Consider the following 20,480-nt stretch of genomic DNA (forward strand, 5'->3'; position numbering starts at 1 on the left):
AACATTGCTTACTGGGTTGTATGGAAAACAACACTGTATCTATGTGACCCACAACAAAACAGTAAAGCCTGTCTCCTGTGTGCTGGAAGTCATCTCCCTCCTTCTCCATCACCCTATCGCCTTTCACTATGTCAGACACTAAAATGAAGTCAGCAGCAAGAGAAAGGAAAACAGTGGCATTATACCCACTCATGGTGATGGAGATGAGCATGCAGTTATAGGGGCAAGGGGAAAAAACATGAGATCCATGAGCAATGCTAAAGCTAGGGCTGCTATTAATGACCAAAATCACTGTTTGTTAAATGAACACTGGATGGGACTGAATGCTGCCGTTGCTACACCACTGGTGCCATTAGTGCCCAGGGCTGTATCACCAGATACCATTGCATTTGACAAAGCGTCACTTTCCAGAACAAACTGTGAACCTGACAGAACTAGGTACTTGTCTTGGATACGAATGGAACCTGCTGGATTTTATGCAGTATCCTTAAAAGCAAAACTGTCCTACTAACTGCACTGTTCTCATAGAAAACTGTAGCGCAGCTGTGTTCTGTACAACAATCTTGTGGAGATCATTAAGAATCGTATACGGTGTGAGAGCAGAACATGCCTATTTGTGTAGGAACCAGTGTGGCTGAAGGATCACACATTGAACTGGGACTTGGACCTGTGTTCCACTCCCAGCTCTGCCTATGGTCTGCTCTGTGACCTTTAGCAAGTTACTGCACCTCAGAGAGTTCCCCATCTGTAAAGTGGTCATAATGATTGTGGTGACTGGTCCCTGCAGATGATGTTAGGGGGAGCTAGTGTTCTCACCCATGTGCAGGGGAGCAGAAGGACAGAGAGAGACTCCTGGTACCTTCCATCTTCTTTTGGCCCTGCACAGAGGGCTGGCACAGTCTAGCTAAGGGAACAGATATGCTGAGAAACCATGTGCCTTTGGCCTTGTCTACACTGCCACTTACAGCACTGAAACCTTTTTCGCTCAGGGGGCTGAGGGATGCGAGTTTCAGTGCTGTAAAATGGCAGTGTAGACAGTGCTCCCTGCAGGGGCCCCTGCGAGAATATAGTATTCTATAGAATTGCAACTTTTTTTATGGAAGGGGCCCCTGAAATTGCTTTGCCTCAGACCCCCTGAATCCTCTGGGCAGCCCTGTATAGACTCTTACATTTGAACACAACTGGCGGTGTTAGGAGACAATGTCGAGCACAGCTTGTGCTGGTCCACCATGACTGCAAAGCCCTGGACAGTATGTCATCTAATTTGAGGGCTCTCCATTTTCAAAGATAAGATTTTTTTTTTATTTTTTTTTTTTTTTTGCTGTAGACAAGCACTAAATCAGTTTAAGTTTATGCAACATACATGTTGAGAGGATCTGGAAGAAAGGGTACGTTCCAGTACAGGCTCCCTAGATTTACCTCTGAATTTGGCCCTTGTTCTGAACATAGGACGCCTATTTCCATAACAATCCATTCCCACTCTGTTGCTACCTATTCTTCATATCCATTGCACAAGAAGGAAGAGCACTAAAACAGCAGAGCTGTTCTGCAATGTCTGGCATTTAAATACCATGTAAACCTGTCACTCATTCTCTGAGTCCATCCCTGATGTCCCTTAGGCAACAGTAAGTCAGACTGAACCCTAGTACAGCAGGCACAACTTCCAGTGACTTCCCCCATATATGCCAGGGTTCACTCTGGCCCACCAAAGGCAAACTCTGTTTCACACAATCTGTTATAGCCAAGTTAATTAAAAAGTGCCTTAGAGCACCATTGCTTATCTGCTAAGGAAACCATAATTTCCTAACTGCCAACAAAGTGAGACAAGAGTCCAGTTCTTTCAAGTGAGTTCTGGTGCACTAAAACAAAGAAGGCTACATGACAATATGCAGGGTTCCTGCAATGCCTGGAAAAACTGGTTATGGACAAGGAAACAAGTTGATGAGTTACCTGAAGCTGATTTGGGGAAATGGACAAGAATCTCTGTAATTTAATCCCCACTGGCTGTCAGTCTCTTTGCTTACCAGAAATGTGCACATCCACCCTGATGTCATTGATGTGCCTGAAAATCTCAGTAATTGGCATATTTTACAAGAATGACCTCCAATCTCAACTGCTGACCAGTTACTAATCCCCAGTCACCCAATCCCTCCAAAAAAGTAGGTCTGAAAAAGTGTATTTCACTTCATGATGTGGTTTCCAAGGGCTGAAGTCAGATTTCTGTTTTACTAATCTTTAAAGATGAGCCATTTAGCAATCACGCGACTGCCATAATTTTTTTGGTACAAGATATTAATGTCTTCCTGGAAACCCAATACCTTAGCAAGGTGCAGTCAGAGTTTGGGCCGGGCTTCTTGGGTTAAGACTGAGACAACCCTTCCTTCCCTGTCCCAGCTCCACACAGAAATCTAGCCCCTGATTCAAAGAAGCAGACATCTCTTTTTATCCTGCCTGCTGGGCCCTAACTGACTGCCACCTGGTCCTAGCCCATCTAGCTGTTGGAGGACTGATTTTCATTGGTTCCACTTGCAACTGATCCTTGGTGGCCTCTCTAGGCAGTTCATGAAGGACGAAACTTGGTGCTCTTTTTCCTCAAAAGGCACCTCCTTCAGGCAGGGTGCACCATGGTGGTAGGGCCTCTAGCAGAAGCCAACAAATGCCTGGTACATTCTGTCAGTCATTAAACTACTGCTGCACTGGTGCTGGAAAACAGGTATGAAGTTTTGTAGTTTAGAGGCCAGGGAGAACCCTGGAAGTTTTGTCTGAATAGTGACTACAGGATCAGGCTCATGACATCTGAAATGCATGAATAAGATAGAAAGGGCTGAATTCTACTCTGTAAGACTAAAATAACTTGTATTGAAGTGAAAGGGATGGCACTTGAAGATAGAATCGGCGTAGGTGCTTTAGTTGATGTCCTACATTTGCGGGAGAGAGACAAACTAAACAGATTTTGTAGTATATTTGCCACTGTCAAATCTAACAAAAGTTGAAATACAGGTTTCACTTCTTGCACTAAAGCTTAATAAAGACTTGCACATCAAGTCTCAACCTCAAGAGGCCAATTATTCTCATTTCCTGATGAGCTGGGTTATATCCTCAAAGTGTGTGTATTCCTATAACCCAGTGCCAAAACAAATAGGACATAGTTCAGATTTCTGTTCTATGTTCTGATGAATGGGTCAGTGTTTTGCTAAAACACATGCAAAATGGATAGCATTCACCTTTCAACACTTTCAGTGCACCATTTATTAAATCTCAAACCCACTACAGAGAATTTAAATGCTGTTTAAGATATGCCATTGAAAATCTGGGAGATAAAGAATCAAAGTGATTTACAGTCAAATGGAAGCTAAGATAGAAGGTACTCCAGCACTAAGTGAGATCCAATTTAGATTACATTTGTGGAAGACAAGCTCCCAGATCATTGAACCTTAACAACATCAGCATCTATCAATAATTTTCATATTCATTAGTTTTCCTTTTTAAAATATTTGAACTAGTTTTGACATCAATGTTCTGATCTAAGTTAGATTCTGGCACCCACCGTTCAAGAAGGATATTGGTAAGTTGGTGAGGGATCAGAGAAGAGCCACAAGAATGATTAAAGATTGGAAATCATGTTTTATAGTGACAGTCAAGCAGCACACTCTGTTTAGCTTAACAAAGAGACGTGACTTATTCACAGTCTATAAGTACCAATATGGGGAACAGAAATTTGGTAATAGAGGGCCAGGGCCGGTGCAAGGATGTTTTGCGCCCTAGCCGAAACTTCCACCTTGCACCCTCCCCCATCCCCGAGCCCCCGCCCTGAGGTGTCCCGCCCCCCCCGCCGGCAGCTCCCCCTCTCCGCCTTGAGGCGCCCACCCTGTGGCTCTTCAATATAGCAGATAAAGGTACAGCAAGATTCATTGGGTGGACACTAAAGTGGAGAAAATGAAAACATATCTGGTAAAAAATATACTCTGTAGGGGCCCAAACTTGCCAACATATATGTAAGTGATTTTATTCACTGAAGCAGCCCCATTAACTACCAAATTAACATTTTTAGCACTTCTTTTTAAAGTGTCAGTGCAATTGCCTGGCTACAACACAAAACGATAAGACAAGACAACTAAAATCCATGCATATCATCATATCAGCTTTCCGTAAGAGCTTCAGACATTATGGAGAACTCTAGTAAAATATTCCAAGTCTTTGGACCCACTGCCTGAACACTTGCCTTGATCAAGAGTCTGTGTGAGTGTCTCTGCTGTGCTTTCCCTTTTAGCTACAAGATTTCCCAGTCTTTTTATTCTGTGATTACTTCACATATCTCTTCCTAGTGAGCCAAGGAAAAGAGTGTAGCTTCAGGCGTCCTTGGAGCTTCAAAAGCAACCTCATTTTGATGACTCTCAGGAAGGACATACCCACCAAATCAAGCTGACTCTCACACTCCATGTGTCTATCTCTTGTTGCCATTTTAGTCGCCTAAAAATAGATATTCAGTCTAGAATATAACAAAGGCATGGAGTACAAAGTATGAGTTCTAATGCAATGGCTCAACAAGGAGACTACTTTTATAGCATTTAGAGAAGAGGTGTTTACTTGTAAAAATGAAATATTTTTAATCAAACAGTAGAGCATGTTTGAAAGAGATCATCAAAATTATGACAGATTATGTCTGAGACAAATCAAGTAGTTTGAGACTATTCAACCCAAGCATAGGGCCTCTTCTGGACAGCACCTGCATGGATCCCCAAGCGTATAAAAAGTGCCCCTCTGCCACCACACATCCAAGCAGCGGCTGGCCAGATTCCACACCAGAAGTGTAGTTCTTGTCTCTCTCCTTCTGCCCATTGGTGCCCAGATGTCTGAAACAGGCCAGGGAGGGGCCATGGCTGACTTTCCCCATAGTAGCCACTGGATGAGTACACTGCACCCTTTGCTATGGGAGGTGCAGTTCCTGGGAGCCCAGTTTTCTTTCTGCAGATGCCAGCTGGTGGCGTGGCACCTTTAGTTCTCACATTGCCTATGATACATCCTATCCCTCAGAAAAGGGGCTGTTTTTATAGATAGTTTATTTCTATGGAAGTGAATTATTTACATATATACCTCAAGTTCTCTGAAGGCTTTTCCTGTTTGAGGGTGGAGATGACTAGATGCAAGTTCATGTATGTAGTGACTAATAAAATCCTAGATTAATGTATATTTTCCATTAGTATTAAATTAATTTGAGTCTTAATATATAAGCATTTTTTGCACCATAATTTCTTAGTAATGATGGGTCAAACTCAAACTACTCAGTCAAGGAAGTTACATGAACAGCTTTGATTGCAGGAATTTGGCCCACTCCTTCCAATAATAGACTGAGGGTATGTCTACACTACGGGATTATTCCGATTTTACAGAAACCAGTTTTTTAAAACAGATTGTATAAAGTCGAGTGCACGCGGCCACACTAAGCACATTAATTTGGCTGTGTGCGTCCATGTACCGAGGCTGGTGTCGATTTCCGGAGCGGAGCGTTGCACTGTGGGTAAGGCTTATCCCATAGCTTATCCATAGTTCCTGCAGTAATCCCCCGCCCTTTGGAATTCTGGGTTGACATCCCAGTGCCTGATAGGGCAAAAAACATGTCGCAGGTTGGTGCTGGGTAACAGCCTCACACCTCCCTTCGTGAAAGCACAGACAACCGGTTTCGTGCCTTTTTTCCTGGGGTTGAACTGTGGCAAACACCCATTTAGCACAGCAAGCATTGGACCCTGCTCAGCTCAAGACCGCAATCGTGGGACCGTTGTAAAACACCTCGCACATCCTCGTGCAGTCTATTGCTGACACAGGACCTGCAAAACCAAGGCGAGGAGGTGGCACGGGCAGCAATGGCAACAAGAGTGATGAGACATGGGACCAGCAGATCCTTTCAAATTGGCAGGCTTCCGAGCTTTGGAGATCCTGCTGGAATGGGGCAGGTTCCTAGCCATTGAACGCTGATTTTGGCCCGGGAAAACAAGCACAGACTGGTGGGACCGCTAGTATTGGCGGGTTTGGGACAATTCCCCAGTGGCTGGTGAAACTTTCGCATGCTTAAGGTCAACTTTCATGGAATTGTGACGTGCTTTCCCCGCCCTGAAATGCCAGAAATACAAGATGAAGTGTGCACCTCACAGCTGAGAAATCGAGTGGCAATAGGCCTCTGGAAGCTTGCAATGCAGGACAGCTACCAGTCAGTCAGGACGCAAATTGGAGTGGGAAAATCTTTTTAAACTTTTTAGGGGCTGCCTGTGATGCAAGTAGCAAAGCAATCATTAAGCTGCTGCGACGCAAGGTTGCGACCTGGAAATGTGCAGGTCATAGTGGATGGCTTTGCGGCAATGGGATTCCCTTACACGGTGGTGGGCGATAGATGGAACCCATACCCCTATCTGGCACCAGCACCAGGGCACCCAGGACGAAACCTCAAGTGGGAACTTTTCAATGGTGCGTGCAAGCACTGGTGGATCACAAGGAGTTTCACCAACATCCATGTGGGATGCCAGGAAGGGTTCCATGACGCTTCGTGTCTTCAGAACACTCACTCGGTTTAAATGCGGCAGCAAGGGAATTACTTCCGCAGACCAGAAAAATAACAGTTGGGGATGGTTTGAAACCTGTTAGTTATTCCTGGGGGACCCAGCCTACCCGTTGAACCTTGGCTCATGAAGCCATACACAGGCAGCCTGGACAGTAGTCAGGAATGTCAACTACAGGCTGAGCAAGTGCAGAAAGGTGGTGGAAATGTTGCAGTGGCCGTTTAAAAGCCGCGCTGGCGCACATTACTGACCGATGAGACTCAGCAAACCAATTGTCCCTTTGTTATTGCTGCTTGTGTGTGCTCCACAATCTCTGGTTGAGAGTAAAGGGGGAGACCTTTATGGATGGCGGGTGGGAGCTGAAAATCACCTGGCTGCTGATTACGTGCAGCCAGACACTAGGGCAATTAGAAGAGCACACCAGGAAGCGGTGTGCATCAGAGAAGCTTTGAAAACCAGTTTCATCATGGGCCAGGGTACAGTGTGACTGTTGTGTTTGTTTCCCCTTGATGAACCCCCCCCGATTGACTCATTCCCTGTAAACACCCACCCTCCCCCTTCAATTACAGCTTGCTTAAGGAAATAAAGTCGCCATCATTTAAAAATCATGTATTCTTTATTAATTCATTATAAAAAGAAGGAGAGAACTGACAAGGTAGCCTGAGTGTGGTTTGGGAGGAGGATAGGAAGAAAGGAAAAGGCCACTAAAAAAATTTCAAAGTATTGATAGCCTTTTGGTTGGGCTGTCCACGGGGGTGAAGTGGGCGGGTGCATGGAGCCTCCCCTGACACGTTCTTACACGTCTGGGTGAGGAGGATGTGGAACACGGTGAGGAGTGAGGGTGGTTATACAGGGGCTGCAATGGCACTCTGTGATCCTGCTGCTGTTCCTGAAGCTCCACCAGATGCCGGAGCATGTCAGTTTGATCACACAGCAGTCCCAGAGTTGCATCCCGCCAATGCTGATCTTCCTGTCTACACCTCTGATCTTCCTGTTGCCACCTCGCATCTCAAGTGTCCCTCCTGTCCTCATGTTCACTGGCATCTTTCCTGTAATTTGATACCATGTCCTTCCACTCATTCAGATGAGCTCTTTCATTGCGGGTCACTTCCATGATTTTTAAGAACATTTCATTTTGCATCTTTTTTTTCCGCTTCCTTATCTGAGATAGCCTTCGGGATGGAGTAGGGAGGCTTGAAAAATTTTCAGCTGCATGAGGGAGGGAAAAAAGGGAGAGAAGTATTTAAAAAGATACATTTTACAGAACAGTGCTTATACTCTTTCACGGTGAACAATATTAGTCACCTTACATAGCATATGTGATTTGACTAAAAGGTCGCATTTTGCATCTTAATATTGAGTGCCTGCAGCTCTGGTGTTAGAGATCTCACAGATGCAGGTTCAGGCAGCAGAATTCGGCTTGCATTTGGCCATGGTAAGCCATTGTCTTCTGCAACCTTCATATATCCAGCACCCTCCTTTACCAAATATATATAGCAAGTAAAGCCTGTTCAGTGCTGCTTCTTTCCTGTTAACATGCAGCAGCAGAAACCACTCCTCCATCCAATTCTCTGGGATGATCGCTTTACCCCTCCTCCCACCGCGTGACTGGTATCATGGAAGATCACTGCTAAACACCCTCTTCCCCCCACCACATGGCTGGTAGCACGGAAGATCCCTGCTAGCCAAATGCAAAAAAGCTCAGTGCCAATCCCCCGCCCCCCCTTCTCCTGCTTGGCTATCTGCAAGGAAGGATTTCTTTTAAGCAACAGGCAAACAGCCCAGTAGGAATGGCCATCTCTGTCCCCTTAATTAAATTCCTGAATTTCAACCAGGTTACCATGAACGATATCACTCTCCTGATAACACAGTGAGATAAAGAACGGATGTTGCTTCAATGCCAGCAAACACCGGGACCATACGCAGCTAGGCTTTGTCATGCAGTTAGACCAGATTACTTGCTACATACATGGCATGGTCAAGGGTCCTATTATGGAGGACAGAATAAGGCTGCCCTGCCCAGAAACCTTCTGCAAATGCTTTTGGAGTACTTCCAGGAGAACTTCACAGAGATGTCCCTGGAGGATTTCCGCTCCATCCCCAGACATGTTAACAGACTTTTCCAGTAACTGTACTGGCCGCGAATGCATCCCAAGTCCTCAGGGCAAATTAATCATAAAAAATGCGGCTTTTAAGCTATTTTATATTATACAAGGTACACCACCAGAGGTCCCGTCCATGGCTTCAGTCTGGGATAGTGGCTTGGGGAGCTGGAGTAAATCTATCAGGTTAGAAGAAAGCTCCAGCTGTTGGGAGAACGGAAGTGCTTGTGCTCTGCAACCATCCTCCTCTCCTCCTCCTCATCTTCTCGCTGCGAGAATCCCAGCATGCTGAGATTACACCCCCGCTCAGATCCCGACAGAGGGTGGGTAACTAGGTGGCGGCCCCTATTAATGCATTGCAGCCCAATAGAAGCGCTGTTCGGCCCTGCCCTGGACTTTCGTATGCTTCTTTGGTGTTGCGGTTAGCATTGTCTGAAGCCACTCACTTCGCAACACACAGCACTCTAACGGAAAGTCCCGGATGGTGGCATCTCGCGTCATGCTTGGAATTTTTCAAATGTTTATATCATTAGTCTTTTGGAATGGCAGTTCTGTAGCACGAGACATCCTCCCTCCATACAGCGATCAGATCCAAAAGTAAAACCTCCCTGGCGTCCATGCGGACTCTTTTTATGCCTCAAGACGTAGCATGTTACCTGTGCTATGAGCTCTGCGTGGTTCACCTGATGCTGTGAGCTCTCCACGCTGGCCCAAACGGAAATAGATATTCAAAGTTCGCAGGCTTGTCTGCTACTGGCCAGTAGCATACCGATTTCAGATGGCTTCCAGAGTGGTCACAATGGTGGACATGTGGGAACCACCCGGACCAATACCGTCGAAAATTGGGCCAACTAACCAATCCGACATGGAATACGATTCAGCGCACTCCCCCGTCGGGGAGGAGTATAGAAATCGGTTTTAAGAGCCCTTTATAGCTATATAAAGGGCTTTGTTGTGTGGACGGGTGCAGGGTTAAATCGGTTTAACTCTGCTAAATTCGGTATAAATGCGTAGTGTAGACCAGGCCTGAATGTGTGAAATTGAGAAACAGTTTATCTCACCATTTTAAATAGAGAAAAGGACAGTTAGATTCTGTTTTGAGTTTTGGGTGAACATTCAGGGAAACAGGGAAATTCTTATATTATCAAAACCAGTTGTTACTAACATGTAGGAAAAGTACCAATGAAGATGACAACAAAGATTGATAAATCTGTCTCTTCTGCTAACATTCTCAGGTCCTGATGGAGAGAAAACTTGGCCCAAGAAGTATCCATTTTGTGGAGGAGTATTCCAGTCTCCAATAGATTTTCATAATGATATCCTCCAATATGATACCACTCTCTTACCTTTAGAGCTTGTAGGCTACAATGTGTCCTCCACTGACCACTTTATGTTGACCAATAATGGTCATTCAGGTAAGGAAACCAGATGTGCAGCAAGAGAATTTGAAAGAAAGAGTTACTGGACTTATATTTCATTTCTTATATTATTGGCAGCGATCGACCAAGCCCTTGCAATAGAATACAAACATCTTAGATAACTATCTAAAGAAACTTGTAATTATAAAACACGCATCAGTGTACCATAAATATAGCTGTTGCATTTAAGATTAACTTAAGCTTGTGAAAAGTTTTTCTTATTAATTTGGTTAAAATACTCAGAAATAGGAACAGAATTTGCAGCTGTGTTTAGAAAGAAGTGAAAAGTCAGTGAATCTGGATGAAGTCACCCTTAATAGATATTGTAATCAACTGGAAAGATAAAAGGTGGTTCACTGAATTTCAGACAAAAATCAAGCAAACCTGGGAGTTTCAGCAAATGCCTCTACCACTTGAATGAAGATAGAGAACTTCCTTAAGTGTGAGACAGAATGACATATATAACCATTAGGATCAGCTTACACACATGCCTTGCGCCCTCCACTGTAGCGGTAAGGCAAGATACCCTATCAACAACAACAGAGATGAAAACAGAGATGAAGCAATCTCTTAAAACTCCACAATATTTCAATGCCACAAAGTAGAATACTTATAAGCCAGTTCCCCACAATTTTTTCTAGAAACAACTTAAAGACTTACAAACGAGAACAGCAGCAAAGCTCTCCTGCAGCACATCCTTCCCCAGTACTGCCAAAGCGTCAAAAAAATCTGCATTATAAAATACCTCAGACTTCACCCCTTCCCAGCATGCTTTGTTAAAAGGAGCTTGACCAGCAAACCTCTCTTTTCTCACTGTTTCTGTGGGATAAACATGCTCTATACCATACCTGTAAATAGCCAGGTCCCCCAAGGAACTGTACTGGAACTAGTTCTGTTCAACATATTCATAAATTACCTGGAAAAAGGGGTAAACAGTGAGGTGGCAAAGTCTGCAGATGATACAACATTACTCAGGATACTTAAATACAAAGCAGACTGTGAACAATTACAAAGGGATCTCACAAAATTGGGTGACTGGGCAACAAAATGGCAGATGAAATTCATTGTTGTTAAATGCAAAGTAATACACATTGCAAAACATAATCCCAACTATACATACAAAATGATGGGGTCTAAATTTGCGATTATCACTTAAGAAAGAGATCTTGGCGTCATCGGGGATAGTTTTCTGAAAACAACTGCTTACACAACTCTCCCATTCAATTCACATTCCATGTATTAAATTCTACAAGAATATAGGCGGGAAATGTTCTAGACCAGGGATCGGCAACCTTTGGCAGGCTGAGGGGTGTGCTGGCCACTCCTTCCCACCGCCCCCATTGGCCTGGAGTGGTGAACTGTGGTCAGTGGGAGCCACGACTGGCTGAACCGGCGGATGCGGCAGGTAAACAAACCAGCCCGGCCCGCCACGGTGCTTACCCTGGCAGGCTGTGTGCCAAAGGTTTCTGATCCCTGTTCTTCACTCCCTTAAATTGCTTAGAAAGTTCCAAAGACTGCTATAAATGATCATCTTCTGCTATTCTAATTCTCTGTATCCGGTAAAGTCAGACACATTAGTTCTGCACACCAAGTGCATCAACACAGCAATATAATCTTCTCCCATATTTTTTGGTTTACTTGCAGTAAGAATGAGTCTGTTTCCTACCATGCACATCAGAAACCTCCCTTTCCAATACACTGCAACTCAGCTTCACCTTCACTGGGGAAATAGGAACAAGCCAGAAGGCTCAGAGCACACAGTCAGTGGGAGGCATTTTGCAGCAGAGGTAAGATGGTCTCAAGTCAGAGAAACCTGGAAGGGAAAGTTAGACAGTTCCCACTATTTCAAAGCTAAAATTTGTATAGGTAGTGGTTGATGTATTCACCATTTGTGTATAGGAACATTCTGCCAGAGAAAGCACACAGGCACTAATTTAAGCATTTACGCTCTTAATATTTAATATATCCTATATCAAGATGCTACAAGATGCTCTGGATTGAGGCTGGACTCAGTAAGTAGTATGGCTTTGTTGTTATAGCATGACACTGGGAATCAAAAGATTTGAGTTCTACTCTCAGTACTGACACTGGCTTGCTCTGTAACTTCAAGCAAGTTATGTATTCTCTTGGCACCTCAATAGCTCCACACTGGGGATAGTGATTAGCTGCAACAAGGGTGTTTTGTGAGGCTTAATCTCTCTGTTTTGATATGCTTTGTGATAGCTTTTATATAGATGTATCCATCAGACTAAGAATGATTTGGTAGGTCTTTTCCGCTTCTACCTTTCCTGATTCTGTCATACTGATTTAGGAATAGATATTGAAAAGCAGCACCGACTGCTAAATCACTGAGAAAGCATTGAATCAAAATGTTTGGCCTTTCAAAATTGATCCAAGTGTTTTGCTTAGAGGTTCGCATACATGTAAACTTAAAATGTTTGTACCATGCATATACTCTAAATTCTGCTGCTTACCACCTATCTAACTGGAGACTAGAGATGATGCAGACCACTGTTAAAGTAACAATGTGTAATTATGTTCTTTGTTGCATGACAAGCTCAAATAGTCTCTGTGCAGTTCTGCTTGGGTTCAGTGTAGCAGATGTGGAGGTGCTATGTAATCATTACATAAATAATGTCTGGGTGCTGGTCGGCAACATAAGGTTCTATATAGTTAGATTGGTTTAATAGAATGTCTTGTATGAATATATTAGTCTAACTTAATGGGGGGCTGTTGGAAAAACAGCAGGGAAGCAATGCAATGGATCTAGATAGGCCATACTCCAAAAATATTTGTGGGGCAATTACAGGATTCCAGGCTCCAATCCGAAGTTGCACTGTTGTTTTGCCAGTTCTGGACACTAACAGGTCAAAGAGCTACAAAACAATTTAAAACTGACACAGTCTCTGAGAAGAGACTGAGCAGCTTGTAAAGGAGTCATTCCCTGAAGCAGTGGGGAGAAATGATTGGTGAGTTATGGGAAGAAACCATTACACAGACTATAGCGGTCTTTGGGTGCCTGTAGGATGCTTAGACCTACCAGCATCCTGACTGCTCAGATGGGCAGGCACCTGGTAAACTAGATGTGCACATAATCTGTTATTGTTTTAAGATTTTTTCCCCCTGCAATGGTTTTGTTCTAAATAAATAATGCTTGGCTTTAAGAAGGCTGTCTGATTACTGGATACCACCGTCAGTGTTCTTGGCATTAACAAACCTGCAGCTATGAACTATAAAACAGACCTGCTGAGGTAATCACAGTTAGCACCTGGGAATGGCAGTCTAAGGCCTAATCTGAGAGTGGGAGAATTGCATGAACCCACCCCAAGAGCGGTGATGGCATGAGGTCTGAGAAAGGGTGCATTTGGACAGACCAGGAGGGGTCTGTAACAGTGACAATCAGTTCTAAATGCATACAGCACAATTCATGGAAATCTATTTTAGTAATCAACACTGGATTTAGCAATGAATAATTATATGCTCAATTTATTCAATTTATAATCCCAGAGTAATTACAAGTCTATCTGAAATTGAAGTAGGATTAAAGGTACAATTCTAGGCTAAGGACAATACCCATACACTTTGCTGAAACTATTAGAAAGGCCATTTCTTTCTCACAGAAATTCTCCAAAAGTGAAGACTTCCCCTTCTTCAGTGGCTATGGAAAGGGGTTCCATGCAGTTCAAATATTTTTCAGAATAAGTTTGTCTGTTACCTTAAATCCCTGCTCTACCCACACCAAATCATTGCAAGGGTGAAGTTGGAGAAATCCAGTCAAACCTAATTCATTAATGAAAGTTCATTGAGTTGAACGTATATATGTTAGCTGGTTATGGAGACTTGTTTCTAAACGGAATTTAACCTTCCAATTTCCGAGATACAACGATACCTCAGTATCTTTACTTGCTTTCCTAAATTTAAATTCAGGAGAGCTAGATTGTTTGGTGCCTTTGCCTACTCTATTCAATATAGGTTCTTATACCATGCTCATTACTGTAACAGCTGATCACTTTACAGCAGTGCATTAAGCAATATGACTAACCTCTCATGTGTGATTTGTTCTCTCATCCTCTCCCCATGGGGAGACTTGTATGTACAACGCAGTGCTTTGTTTTGGTAGGGTTTTTTTGTTGTTGTCAGGGTAGGGAGTTAATGCCTATCTCAGGCCACTTCATTCATATGCTAATTCATAAGACTTCTACCAGGAAATTTTGTGGTTTGTAATAAATGGCTTTGGGACAGGCACAGAACAATGCTGTTTGGACCTAGAGTGGACAGGAGGAGATATGAGGCCAGAATCCTCTCACACTAACAGCAGTATGACTCAGGATTAACTCCATTGACTTCAATAGAATTCCTCTGGATTTATATTGCTGCAAAAGAAAAGAAAATCTGGCTCATAGCCAACTACAAATTAGGTGCATAGTTTAATAACTGCCTATTTCCTATATGTAGTAACCAAGGGTGTAGCCGGTCTTGTTTTCGCTTAATTCACACACTTTAACATGAAATAACTGCACAGCTGGTGACTTGCTCAGCTATCCAAGATTATATCAGAGAGCCAAACCACAATATTATCCAATTAACACACTAAATGCTCATGTTAAGCAAGTTAAGGTACATAGCAAAACCCAGGGGAAAGCTTAGTAAGTCAGGCTTCCATCAGAGAATTCCGAATGCTCATCTGATGTTTTAGTGGAAAATTTGCAGATTGTTAAAGAGTTATCCATCAAGCAAGACCAAACCAAGCATCAGCTTCCAGAACATGATTTTGTTAATACTAATAATCTTTAATTGATAGGTACCTATACATGAGGTCTCTGGGAATCTTAGCAACAATAAACTTGAACACACTATTTACTCTAAATTCCTGACTCTTTTTTGAAAACAGTAAGCATATCAAAATTCAGTATTAGATTTCTATGTTCCCGAATCACTGTGAACTGAGAGACTAAGTACTGTCACTTGTCATGCACTGGTTTTCTCTTGCAAATTACTACGTGAGTGCCTGACCCTGAACCATTAGAATTTTTCCATTTACATTAATGGTACAAAAATAGGTCCAAACCCTCTTTTGCAACTGTTTTAAAAAGTGATTATAAAAAAATCAGAATATTTGTTAAACATGGGTATTTCGAGGACTTAATTTTAAATGCTCTTCTCTTCCATGTCCTTTTTGTAGTTCTCTAATAAGCACAAATAATGGTGCTGTTGGTAGACCCCAGTCCAGCTGTGTAACTAAGTCTCTCTTGTAGCCTATTTATTTATATTTCCAGACTGACAGCTTCAGTTTCATCCTGTTAACATTTCTTGTTCAAAATATTTAACTTTACAAGGCAGTTCTAAAACTGTTCAATTTCTGATGACAAAGAATCACAGGCCAGGTGTTTTAATGTAATTAAAGTACAATAAAAAAAAATCAGAGTGAATTTTTGTGCATGATTGATGTGCATGTAAGTATGTTCACCAGGCCATTTCAAGTTTGGTCTGGGATTATTTTAAAATGACTTGGCCTCTCCATAACCAGTCTCGGGGTCAGTATGAGGCATAGATGCCACAGGCCCATGCCGAAGGCAGTAATTTCTGGCACTGTGTGATTAGATCACAATCTCATCTTTAATTTAAATGAAAGAAAGTTTCTAGTCTTTGTGGTCACAAAGGAAAGCTTGAAAATGTAATCCAGGGTAATTGATGCAGTGACATCTGCCTGAGTCTGCAGGCAGTCTGAAACAATAGCTCATAAAGGGGTAAACTGTACCATGAGCCTCAATGGGGGTTAACCTCAAGAGCCACTGCTCTGGTTCCCACCAAATCCACCCCAGCAGAGGACTCTGTGCCACAGGAGAAGAGTACAGGGGGCCCATCATACCCACCCAAGAAGATACACCTTGATTACTACGGCAAGTACTGGGGGTGGGGAGAACACCTACTAGTGACTCTGCCTCTCTGTGGAGGAGAGGGGATCCCCGTCAATCATGGGTAAAAGAAGGCAGCACCATAACACTGCCTTTGCTTGTCTGAAAGGGAAGGGGGTCTCCTGCCACTGCTAAGGGAAAGGTGCTGGGAGGCCTTATGTTGTGGTATCTAGAGCCCTGGATTGTTTTATGATAACAGAAATGCTACCATGAACCAGAGGTGATAATACCATTACTTCTCCCTCTTTGTAGCTACATATTGTACATTATAACTCTGACAAATATCCCGATGTAACAGCAGCAATAGACAAATCAGATGGGCTAGCAGTTTTGGCTATTCTCATTGAGGTAAGATGCATGTCTTGTGCTTTTTCCATAGTTAATAATGCTATAATTAAAGCATCTGTAAGCTTTAAGTACAATGAGATGACTGGGATTAACTTGGAGACCATCAATATTGGCATGTCTGGCTATATGGTCTCTCTCTTCCACTCCACCTACACACACATATAGGGTCAGATTCTGCCCTCAGTTATATTTCTGTGAACTAAGTGTATAGTGCTGGAGAAAAGATTGAATATTTTCTCATATTTTAAAATGAAATAACATCAGGCATATTCATATCCTTTTGAATTTGCTTTCTACAGACTAAGGAGCAGGTGAGTTTCTCATAAATGATAGTAGAAAGTAAAGATCAAGTCTGCACATTTGAATATTCCCAGATAGTAAAGGCAGTTGTAAATGTAGCACAGAACACTGTTTAACACAGCAGGGGTCACCAGGCTGACAGAACCCTGGCACAGGTAATTAATTATAGAAGACTAGGATGTGACCATACCCTTCACAACTAGTACTTCACAGGCACACAGTTCCTTTGTATCAATGAAGCTGGTGGTCACAAAAAAATTATGAGACAAGTAAATTAGTGCACCTTTCAACACAGCAAGGGGACAGATTTCCACACCTAACCCTGACACAGAGGCAATTAAATAACCCAGTCAGCAACCTGATGGAACCTCCTGTAACTCTGTCAGGCAAACATTTCCAATTACTTTGTGTAAATGTGACCAAAAAAGGCTAGCTATAAACTCAGCACTGAGCTAATGACATTCACAGTAGAGCGGATTGGAAAATGTGTTTTCCCCCGACGAACATTTTGATTTTTTGTCAACAAAACTGAAAACCCAAAAACTTTCAGTTTTCCATTGAAAACCTGAAAGTGTTCAAGGAATGCAGACACTTTCTGAGAAAAGTTTTGTTTCTTTGAAAACCCAGCTAGCTGTCAGAAGGCTTCTGGTTTTTCTACAAAATGCTTATTATAAAATGCTGCTTAAAAATCAAAGAAGGACATCTCCAAATTTAACATTATTTACTTATTTCCATCTGAGAACTTCAGAAACATGGTGGCTTTCAAAGTTAAACTTAGGACACAATTTTTTCTGGTTGCCAAATGAGTTGCTGAGAATCAGCTCCAAATTGTTAAGAAAACAGACACTGATTAGAAGCTATAGCAGCCAGTCTCTTATTGGATATTAGAAGTATGACCCTCACGACTGGTCCTGCCCTTTTAATAGTGTCATTCTTTATTTTGAATTGCAAGCAGCAGACTGATGATTTCTGGTTGGCAACAGAGAACCCAAAATATGCTACCTATGGCTATGACTAGAAACCCATGCATGATCTGAGCAGCCTGTCAGTGTAGAATTAGGAGGTATAAAATTCTTAAAGGAAACAGGCTTCCATTTGTTTGCACAGCAGGCTAGCCACTAAGAGGCTACCTGTTTTTCCAAACACACACCATAAGGTGTGTTACAGAATAAAGAACGTAGGCTTCATCTAAAACCTCCCTGGTCTGAAGTCTTCTGCTCCATAATGCAGTTCTGCAGTAAGGGACCAACCCTGGCTACATAAAGGATTGCAAGATAAGACCCTAAGAGGTTACATTTTATGAAGAACTGTGTGGAGTTTCAGCTAATGAGAGTTGTGCAGCTATACACTTTGGAAATTTATCCTACAGTCAGATATTACTGGTTACTTAGTTTAAGACTGCTGTTATTCATTGAGTCCTAGGGCAGAAGGGACTATTAGATCATCTCGTCTGACCTCCTGTTTGTAACAGACCTTTAAATTTCACCCAGTTATTCTGTAAGCATTAGTACACAGCTCAATTTAATTAACACATACAATAATCATTGAACTGATTTAATGCAAAATATTTCTCCTTGAACACTTTAGTTATTTAAGGTTTTTAAATTTCCAATTCATCATACTGCATAATGATAAGCCATAACTGATAAACTATAATTATGACAATGTAATATTATGTAGTGTGATAAAGAAATCAAATACCTCCAGGCTGCAGCTTATTATTTTAGAGAGTAAGAGTGTACTGAAAGAGAGAGGAAGGAGGGGACAGACTAAACAAAACAATCCTAGGGCACAGCCTTAATTTCTACATCAGCCTACGTTATTGCATCAGTATTGGTGTTATTGGACGGAAAATTTCACTAAAAGATGACACTGTCAATCAAATGTTGACCATCAGTTGTCTGAAGAATTTAAGATTATGCATACAGAGTCCTGATTACTTGGACAGCTGTTAACAGTCTATTTGTTACAGATAGGCCCATTCAATCCATCCTATGAAAAGATCTTCAGTCATTTCCAGAACGTGCAGTACAAAGGTGAGTGGCTGTTGTATGCAAAAGATCAACAGTGGCTGAATGTATCAGAACCTTATCATTGATGGGACTCATGCAGGGCATGTCATGCTTTTGTCAAAACTGCTTCAGAACGGTTCCAAGTATAGTGCACACCTGTTAAGTGCATTATACAGCTAGCTTTAGGTAAACTTCTGTGCATTAGTATCACATGTTCCTAACTGGGTTGTATGACTGGCATGTGCTGTTACTTTGGTTACTTGCCACTCAATTTAGTATGCAGATAGCTGATTTATGCAAATAATGATCACTGGTGTGCTCACTCCCAGAAAGCAAATGGTCAGAACTCACCAGATTTTTTCCTCAGGTATCTTTTTTAAAAAAGCTGTTGGTGGATGTAGTAAAATGCAGACAGTGTTGACAAGATGTATAGAAACACTTAGTGTAGACAAGAAAATCTTCAGCATAGTGGCAAAACACGCTCAAACCATTATGAATAGCAGACAGAGTATTTCAAACCCAAGTCCTCTACACATAGGTCTACACTGTGGTTGGAGGTATGATTGCAGCGTGCTTTGGTATATCCGTGCTAGCTTTAATCTAGCTACCACAGCTAAAAATAGCAGTGAAGATGCGGCAGCATGAGCTTCAGCGCAGGTTAGCAACTTGAGTACATACTCAGGTTCCTTGGTGTACTTGTACAGCCTGGTGCTGAAGCCTGCCCAAGCATGTCCTCTCTGCTAGTTTTAGCTATGCTAGCTAAATTAAAGCTAGCACAGATACACCTATCGAAGCTGCAATCACACCTCTGACTGCACTGTAGACAACCTCTAAATGTCTAATATTGGGTAGTTGTCTGCGCTGCTTATAAAGAAATTCATCCTGTAGTGCGCCTGAGCAGAGTGCACTCAATAGTAAAGAGCAACTTTCCTCATTAATCACAACCCTGGTTTGGTGTTCAGGTGTAACATGTCAGACTTGTATAAGAACAAATTTAGAAGTGGTTTAATGAACTACATTTCTATATTAAATTGAGTCTAGCATCTATCAAAGTACATTTTTTTTCTTTTCCATTGAGCTCAGAATGCTTGCTGAAAACAAATTTGCTCTACTGGGACTCACGTGTGCAGAGAAATACAGCAAACCAATGCAGTCCAGTAGAAAGTCATGATGTTGCAAAGTAGATGAGCACTGAGAGAAGTGTGATTAAGAATACGGAATTAACATGGATTCTCTCTTTCAGACCAGGTAGCTCTAGTCCCAGGTTTTGACATCCAAGAACTGCTTCCTGACCAACTGGATGAGTATTATCGCTATGAAGGATCCCTGACCACTCCTCCTTGTTACCCTAGTGTTCTCTGGACAGTTTTCCGACACCCGGTAAAAGTTTCAGAAGAACAGGCAAGTTTAAGTAAAATAGATATTTTCTTATTTAGCCTGTCATTGTAGCCTAAAGTCCAATATTAAATTAAATGCTAATAAATTAATCTGTTTGGTGTTTATTAAGGAATGTTAAATTTGTATTTTCATTTCCTGGATTCCAAATAGGAGGTTTTCCATAAGGTGTCTGTGACAAAGCTCTGTCCTTGTCTCCGTGGGTCCTGCATTTCCTGGTGGATTTTCCTAGCCTCAGAGGCTCACTGTGACCTTCCCCTTAACCCTTCTCTCTCTAGAGACAAGGGTCACAGTCTACTGAGCCATTTTCATCATAAGCCAGTAAGGGAAGTGAGGAGAAGCAACCCTCCCTCACACAGTCTCTGTTGTCTCCCAGTCTCAGTAATTAACCAGTAATAAAGGAGAGGAGCCTAGGCCTGCCCTCTACTCCGGGCTCCAG

At 42.4% G+C, this 20,480-nt stretch overlaps 1 protein-coding gene across 1 annotated transcript in view; it reads left to right on the forward strand.

Annotated features, from left to right (window-relative positions):
- CA12 (carbonic anhydrase 12) overlaps positions 1 to 20,480 on the forward strand; it is a 42,922-nt gene that overhangs the window by 7,617 nt on the left and 14,825 nt on the right. The window contains exons 3-7 of the mRNA XM_032765459.1: positions 9,889 to 10,068; positions 11,716 to 11,858; positions 16,239 to 16,334; positions 18,607 to 18,670; positions 19,890 to 20,047. Of these exons, the coding sequence (XP_032621350.1) occupies positions 9,889 to 10,068; positions 11,716 to 11,858; positions 16,239 to 16,334; positions 18,607 to 18,670; positions 19,890 to 20,047 (641 nt within the window). The remainder of the gene's footprint in view (positions 1 to 9,888; positions 10,069 to 11,715; positions 11,859 to 16,238; positions 16,335 to 18,606; positions 18,671 to 19,889; positions 20,048 to 20,480) is intronic.

Source organism: Chelonoidis abingdonii, chromosome 9, assembly GCF_003597395.2.
Source record: "Chelonoidis abingdonii isolate Lonesome George chromosome 9, CheloAbing_2.0, whole genome shotgun sequence".
Taxonomy (NCBI): domain Eukaryota; kingdom Metazoa; phylum Chordata; order Testudines; family Testudinidae; genus Chelonoidis; species Chelonoidis abingdonii.